This window comes from Buceros rhinoceros, unplaced genomic scaffold (genome assembly GCF_000710305.1).
Source record: "Buceros rhinoceros silvestris isolate BGI_N320 unplaced genomic scaffold, ASM71030v1 scaffold34739, whole genome shotgun sequence".
In the NCBI taxonomy this organism is placed as follows: Eukaryota; Metazoa; Chordata; class Aves; order Bucerotiformes; family Bucerotidae; genus Buceros; species Buceros rhinoceros.
Window position 1 is genome coordinate 13872 of NW_010431471.1, and position 7614 is coordinate 21485.

General features: G+C 47.6%; 1 protein-coding gene across 1 annotated transcript; it reads right to left on the minus strand.

Annotated features, from left to right (window-relative positions):
- Positions 1–1038: 1038 nt before the first annotated feature.
- CLNS1A (chloride channel, nucleotide-sensitive, 1A) lies at positions 1039–6600 on the minus strand. The gene is made up of 6 exons (XM_010143445.1): positions 6380–6600; positions 5029–5165; positions 3219–3326; positions 2777–2887; positions 2158–2331; positions 1039–1106 (listed from the first exon to the last, which is right to left on the minus strand). The coding sequence occupies exons 1-6, from the start codon at positions 6598–6600 to the stop codon at positions 1039–1041; spliced, it is 819 nt and encodes a 272-aa protein (XP_010141747.1).
- Between the last annotated feature and the right edge of the window lie 1014 nt (positions 6601–7614).

Genomic DNA, 7614 nt, shown 5'->3' on the forward strand with positions numbered 1-7614 from the left:
GAAAGCAACTGAAGAAAAGTTTAAGCTTACACCAAACAATAAAGGCTAATTCAGGATCAGTGGCAGCAGCTGAGATCAGAAACCTCAGAAAACCAGAATTTCAGAAATTCAGAAACAAAAATAAGCAATGGAGGAAGAAAGCAGATGCGCATCGCCCCTCCACAACGGCTCTTCCCAGGGACTGCAGCCTTGTCTCAGTGACACTGTCATCCCTGCCCAACTACTTCTGACCTGTTTCCATAGACTTTTTTCTACTCTCACTTCTGAAAGAGACACAACAACAGGGACAACACACCACAGCTTGAGCGGCAGCACTAGTGAGCAGTGCTGAAGCCGGGGTGGAACCACAAACCCGCTGTGCCTCCGCCTCTCCTCAAACACAGCCCCATCGTAGGCTGCTCTTCCTCCCCCAGGAAACACTGGCACGTCTGGTAATGCCACTGAGGGGAGGAAAGCAGCATAGGTGATGGCAGGCAACCACCAGCACAACCACCTCAGCAGGGTGTTGTCTTGAAGCTGGGCACTTCTGACAACAATCCCATCCAGACCGTTCGGTCACTTTACCGGGAACTGTTCCTGCTCCACTTACAGGGAAGGAAGAGATGGACTTGCAGCACTACCAGATGTTCTGCCCCCTTCAGAGGCCAGGGCAATCCTGCATGCTAAGGACAAAATAACGGATACTAAGGACAATAACTTCTCAGCAACGGCTCTGGTGTTCATGTATTGGCATCTAAGACCCTGAGACTGGACAATTCTTAAATCTACTACAGGGTTGACCTGTCTCCCAGACAGGCACATCCAGGCAGGTTACCTGGGCAGGGTTTACAACGACAGGCAATTTTGGACAGATCAGTGGACACCTTCCCACATCTGTGATGGCTACAGCTACCTTTTGCTTCCCTACATCACCATCATCCTGACATCACAAGACACATCCTGCAGGAGATGTGTGTGGTACACAGATTTTGGGGACAGAAGGCTCTGCAGGACAGAGAAGCATGGCGCTGGAAGAACTTACAGCAGCACGCGTCCTCCTCAGTGATCGACTTCAGCATCTTCAAACTGCCCCGCAACTACTGGTGCTATGTCCACCTCCATCCCATCTGAAAAGGAAACGCACACACAAGCGGTCACAGATGCTGTCACAGGAAAGAGAGCGAGTGCCCTCTGCTGACAGGAGACACCCACAGCAGAAAAACCCGGCACTTCTCAAAGCAGCCGAAGGAAATGCCGCTGTCCCAGCTCTATCAGTCGGTCACTTAAAGTCGCCACTGCTTCCTACAATCTCACCTCTCTATATATAATTAAAAGACTTACATACCCGATTTAAACTATTTCTTTTTTTAAAGCAAATAAAACTGATGAAGATGGCTTTGAGACACGAGACAGACTTGCTGTTCCTTTTAATTTTCAAAATTTTGGGGTTCAGAAGAACAAAGAAATTTTCAAGTGAAGGGCACTGCTAAAACACACTTTAAAGGAAGGGTTGTCTTTGCATTATATACATCTATTCAAAGTTGTGGAACAAAGAGAACCTGTAAACAACTGACAAAGCAAATCAGGCAAATCTGGAGAGACGGGGATTTTTTCTGACCAAAGGAAGCCTTCCTCCTTAAATACGTGTTTGAATGATCAGGAGCGTTAAGAATCGGCATCCTTCAGAAAAGCGGATTTTTGTTTTTATTTAAATCAGCTCCAGTGTATTTCAATGGTTCTAAATTCACACTGAACTCTGTAAAAACTTAACTTACAATTTGGGGTATTTAAAAAAAAAAGCAAACGAAAACTTATTTCCTGTTTAAAGTGGAAATTGCTCCCTAATCCCAGTGCAGACTGACAAGTTTGAACTTTTTTAAAATCCTGAATCAACTTCACCCAGCCACTCTTCAGGAAATCACACCAGTAAGAATCAGGACTTCTGAGGGCACCGGTCCTCGTTCTTTAACAGAGCAGCCCTTCATCGAAGGCAGGCAACAGCCTGCCCGTGGCATTTTTATAACCCCTGGTTGTGGACAAAGATAAAACTGCTGTTGACACCCCCGGTGTGGTGACGTCCACAGCATGGTGCTTCCTCAGTCCTGCTGTTCACAGATGAGCCAGATGGGAAAGCCACCACTTTCAGGTGTTTTTTAGTGAAGAAAAAGCATTTCTTACCTTCAAACTCCCTTACGGAGTCTTCTGTCCTCACCCCAGCCATGTTGTACTGACTGCTGATGGACTGGGCTAACATGCCTTCTAACCTCTCCAGAGTGGCCTGGCCTTCCGCCGTCAAATGCGACAGTCCTTCCTCGTAAGTGTAAAACGTGGGGATGTCGCTTTGCTGGAGCTCTGCAAAGAACAGTTTATCTTTATCAGAGAGTCTGCATCCAGCAAGGGTGGAGGAGTGGGACAACAGCCAGAGAAACTATGTTCAGATTAACTGACCGAGATGACGAGGCTGCGTACACCGGTTACAGAACATGCACAGTGACAGGAGCTGACCACGCCACAGCACGGGCACTGAGCTGGTGCTGGCATGTCCACTGGCAACAGGGAAGGCTGCTATTTATGTCGTGGGGCTTTTAAGCATGAGAATGTTTTTGCTGAATTCCAGTGGTTTGTGACAGCTAAAGTACAGATTTTCTGCAGATTTCTGAGGTTGTTTTTTTACTGCGGCAAAAGGAATGTTTCAGCAAGATGAGTCAATAAATGAGGAAACTCTAAACAGACCAAGCTGTTCTCCTGACAGATACCAGGGCCGGCAGGTATTTCAAAAGAAACAGCTGTTACAAACCGTGGGCCTCGACATCGTACTCGTCCCCTTCATAGTCATTGTCTGAATCTTCATCGTCTGGGTCTGGGTGCAGAGCCTGGCACTCACACATGGCTGAAAACATGGCTTCCACTGCAGGAATACAAATCGACACAGACCTCCCTCGTTTTTCCACCAACACCCCACCACAACAGGCAAGAAAACCTGGACTGAGTGCTCAGAGAGACTGAGAATATTCCTTTACCAGAACCACCACTGAGTTCAGAGATTAAAATCTCACCCAAGCAGCCATGCAAGAACCAAACCAGGTTTCCTAGGTCCAGCCTGGTACTTTATCCACTTCACAGTGATCAGGTCATTAGAGAAGGACACTAAAGGATCTCGTATTTATATCTCTATGCCCCAGCATCTTCCAGGTACAGCCAGGACTTCAAGCTAAAACCCCATTTCCCTCTTCACTTACAGGCTGATTTGTCGCCGGGTACAAATCTGAATTCCGCGATTGGTTCATCATCATCGCTGTCTTCCTCCTCCTCCCCTTCAGCCACAGGAGCCTCTTTTGTCTCCTCCTCTTTAGGAAATTGAAAGATTTAAGAGAAATGTGTTTATTTTGTCCAAAACCAGCCACGTGTCTTTATTCTTTCAGGAATACACACATCATCAAATCACAAACCTGGACACAACCTGGGAGAGGCACAGGCCAACCTGCTCCCATCTGGGTTACGGAGACACGACGCCCTCACAGTCACCTCCCGACCTCTGTGCATTACATACATGAGGAAGGAACAACACGATGTTTTCCTTTCCATAATCACAAAAACCAGAAAGAAGATGGCTACAGCTCATGGCTCTGTGGCTGCACTGACAGCCTCAAAGGGCTGCTCCACTGAGAGGGGCTTTCATCACATCCAAAACTGGCACCACCAAGAACATGAAGAAGCCAAGAAGCTGCCAGGCAGCTGTCCCAAAAAAAGGAAGTGTCCAAGGAAGCTACTCAATCCTTTTCCAACTGACACGCACAGGCACAGCTTGTTCCTGCCACATCCAGCTCTCCGCTTTCAATGAAGTCAAATCCAACTGCCTTTTTTGACAAAAAGGGGCGAGGATACAGCACATCCGCACAGAGAGCGCAACAAAAACCTTCAGAGGAAGAACAAAACGTACCCTGCCCCGCTAAGAGAGAAGGGGGCTGAGTTTAACACTGTCCAGCAGTTAAAATTGCAGGCCAGAGATAGACTTGAAAACTAAGTAAGATTTACTATAGCCAGAGTTCATATATTGAAAAAAAAAAAAGGAAAAAACAAACAGCAAAAAACCCCCATCCTCTCCTCCCCCTCCCCAAAAATCCAAATATTAAGGGTTTATGGATAAGAACTGTCATGGGTTATCCGTGTTTTTAAACACCACTGTCAGAATGAATTAAAAGCTGGAAACGAGATCTTCCTTCAGACCAGGCTCAGTTTGCTTCAAAAAAACCCCCTCACAATTAAAGGAAATCGAGGAAGAAGAACCATGAGGTGTATGTGCACGTCTCTTGTTATTTGTAGACCATCGGAGAACATGAGTAACATGAGGGAAGGAGATAATGAAGAGTATTAACAGCTTAGCAACGCCTCTGCCTGCTCTGAGTCCTGTCAGTACTTTCAGTGTACAAACTAATTAAAGACAAATTAAATGCCACAGTTTAACCTTTAGCTACACTGAAGGGGAAGGGAGACCCGCTCAAGACTTAGCACTCACCACTCTCCAACTGAGACAGAAGTTTACAACACACTTAAAATATTAAAAACTAATAAAACTAATTAAAAACTAGTATTTAAAATACTAAAACCCATGCTGGAAACATGAGCTATTGTCTTTTTTTTTTTTTTTTTTTTTTTTTTTTTTTTTTTTTTTTTTTTTTAATCAAGCTGTGAAAGAAAATGAGTGAAAGCTTCCAGGATACCGTGCAAGAGCAGGAAGCCTTAAAGCCTGGAAAGAGCAGCAACGTGAACGTAAATTCAATACAGCACAACCGATACGTAAGGTGGAATCGCAGGGAGACGGCAGAGGAGCCAGCCTGTTTAAAATGGGTGTTGGAGCGCAGAGAACCCGTTCTCAGCAGCTCAGGCTGCGGGAAGTCACAGCACAGCAGTGGCTCCAAACAAGGGCAAAGCACAAGCTATTACTTAAACGCACCATTATCGGTTTTAAACCCCAAATTCACTCTTTGTGCAGAAGAAGCCGTGCCGCTCAGGACTGCACAGGGACACTAAGCACTGCTCCAGGCCTACCTTCGAATCTGGCATTGACCATGACGTACAGGTGCTCCGAGGGGAAGGCGCTCAGGTCCCGCGAGACGGCATGTAAACTGATGGCGGGATAGTCCAAGGAGAAGCCAACTCCAGAATTTTCCAGCCAAGACAAGCGACTAACAAGGAGGGGGGGAAAAAAAAAAAAAGGAGATGAGTTAGAAATGAAGAGAGGAATCTGAAGTCCCTGACTCAGGCCTGGAGAGAAGCAAACCAACCCCAAAATACTGAGTAGTTCTGGACAAGGCACTTACCCACACTCAGGGCAGGTGCAGGATCGTGTATTAACTAATAGGTCCTTACCTCAGCATTAACTCATGGCTGAGCTAAAGAATGAGAAGCTGAGCACCCTGAACACATCTCAGCCTAACCCTGTGATTCTCAGAATCACAGAATCGTTCTGGTTGGAAGAGACCTTTAAAATCAATGAGTCCAACCATCAACCCTGCACTGCCAGGTCACCACTAACCCCTGTCCCCCAGCACCGCATCAACACATCTGTGAAACCCCTCCAGGGATGGGCACTCCACCACTGCCCTGGGCAGCCTGGGACAGGCCTGGACAGCCCTCCCTGTAAAGAAGTTTCACCTACCTCTCCTTCCTCCAACCTCAACCTCCCCTGGCACAACCTGAGGCTGGTTCCTCACATCCTGGTGCTTTTTCCTGGGGAGAAGAGGCCAACCCCTACCTTGCTCCAACCTCCTGTCAGGGAGTTGTCAAGAGCCAGAAGGTCTCCCCTGACTCTCCTTTGCTCCAGGCTCAACCCCCCCAGGTCCCTCAGCTGCTCCTCAGTGCACTTGTGCTCCAGACCCTGCTCCAGCTTCGTTGCCTTTTTTCCAGACACGCTCCCTTCCTCCATTTTCTCCTCCCTGTAGATACCTGTCATCCCAAAGATAACTACAGAGGTTCCAGAGCGTGATTTAGAAGTCAGATTCAAATGTCTCATGGTTTTTCAAGATAAAGAGAACACTGAAAGGAAAGTCACTGCTGTAATTTCTGGAGGATTATAGATCCAACATGGGAATACCCTGTGTGTACATGAACAACCCGTTCTGTGATCAGCAGAGCTAACAGAGCCGGCTTACGGTTTTCCACCTCTCACAGCTTGTGTGCTAGAACTCTCCCTCCCCAGTTTTCACTCTGATGCCACTGGGCTGCTATGTCCTTCAAATCAATGTCCTTCCAGTGGCTGAGAAATCAAACTCAAGCTGGTTTTTGAGTGTCTGTGATCAGCGAGGCCACACCATGAACAGATGCTGAAGGGTAGAAAGTTAGACCTCCGCCACATGCAAAACTCGCTGTTCACAAGCTTTTGTGGAGTGACAAAACAAACAGAATGGTCACAGAAAACTCCTCGCCTAGGAGATCAGGCTGAGAACAAGAGCCGGTGCAGTGGGAGTGAGGAATTTCTTTCCCAGCCTCACTCAGCCAGTTCTCAATGTTTACAGCCGTCGCTGCAGAGTCAGGATGTGGATCCAAAGCCACGCTGTCCTCCTGGGTGCCCAGTTCTCCCACAGCACGGCACTCCTGCAAACGCTGCTGTCTTCTATTCATGACCAGCAAGAGACACCAGTGAAAGCCCTGCGGCACGTTCGAAGTTGACAGACGCAAAAATCTATCGAGAGTGAGTTCCAAGGAAAGTCAAGTGTTAGATGCACTGAGGGCAGATGCTGCCCCTTGTATCTGCAACCAAACAACTGAACAGAACAGCAGCTGAAAGTCCAGAGACATTCCTCTCCTAGAACTTAGCTTCACTAAAGGAGAAGCCCCTCAACTAATATAACCCTTTTTATTAACACTTTAAAAGTTTTAAAAGACAATTCACTCCTCAGGGCAGGTTTTAGATGGTGCTTTTGTTCTAACCACACTCCTCTGCAGAAGTATGTCACATTTAGAGGACTTTCACATAGTTAAAGAAAATCATGCCTTAATCAAGAAGCTGTCTTAAACTGTCCAACACAGGGAGGATTTAAAAGAAACTATAAAGAGCTCAGATGACATCTTCCAGAATAACCCATCTGATTTCTGCCTAGTGAGAACACAGAGTGTCCACCCGATTAACCTGACGTGAGAGTCTTCACAGAACCACAGGGGTTAATAACAGCAGAAAACCAGCAGCCCTGCCCACGGAAGAGAGCTGCCATGGTATTAATGAGCTCCCTTGCTGTGTGTCCCCTTCTGCCTCGTTTAAAGCACCATTTAAAGCAGGAATAGTGGGAACCCCCCTAGGAGCCCCTCACAGCTCGCTCTGAGGGCATCCCCCACACAACAGACTCCTTACGTGAGAACCCCACATCTCCACTCAGGCAGATCCCCTCAGGGGAGGCCCCCCCTGCAGTTACCTCTGGGGAGGGAGCCCCTCAGAGGAGTGCCCATGCTCCCCCCAAAGAGAGGACTCCTTGGGAGAGAGGTCCCCACACATGTGGTCCTCCCAGCCTCTCCACTAGCCCCCAGGGAAGGTGTCCCACAAGTCAGCCCTCTCAGAGTAACCCACAGGGTCCCTTAGAATCACACAATAGTTTGGGTATGAAGGGACCTTTCAGGTTCACCCAGTCCAACCCCCTGCAG

Bases quoted from the DNA above. Each gene is read 5' to 3' on its own strand.
- CLNS1A (XM_010143445.1), bottom strand. From the start codon at position 6,600: ATGAATAGAAGACAGCAGCGTTTGCAGGAGTGCCGTGCTGTGGGAGAA. The intron at 5,166-6,379 runs GTTTGTTTTGTC...CCTCCTTGTTAG, and splicing joins GAGTTTTCTGTGACCATTCT to TCGCTTGTCTTGGCTGGAAA. The intron at 2,888-3,218 runs GTAAGTGAAGAG...GTATTCCTGCAG, and splicing joins ACCCGGCGACAAATCAGCCT to TGGAAGCCATGTTTTCAGCC.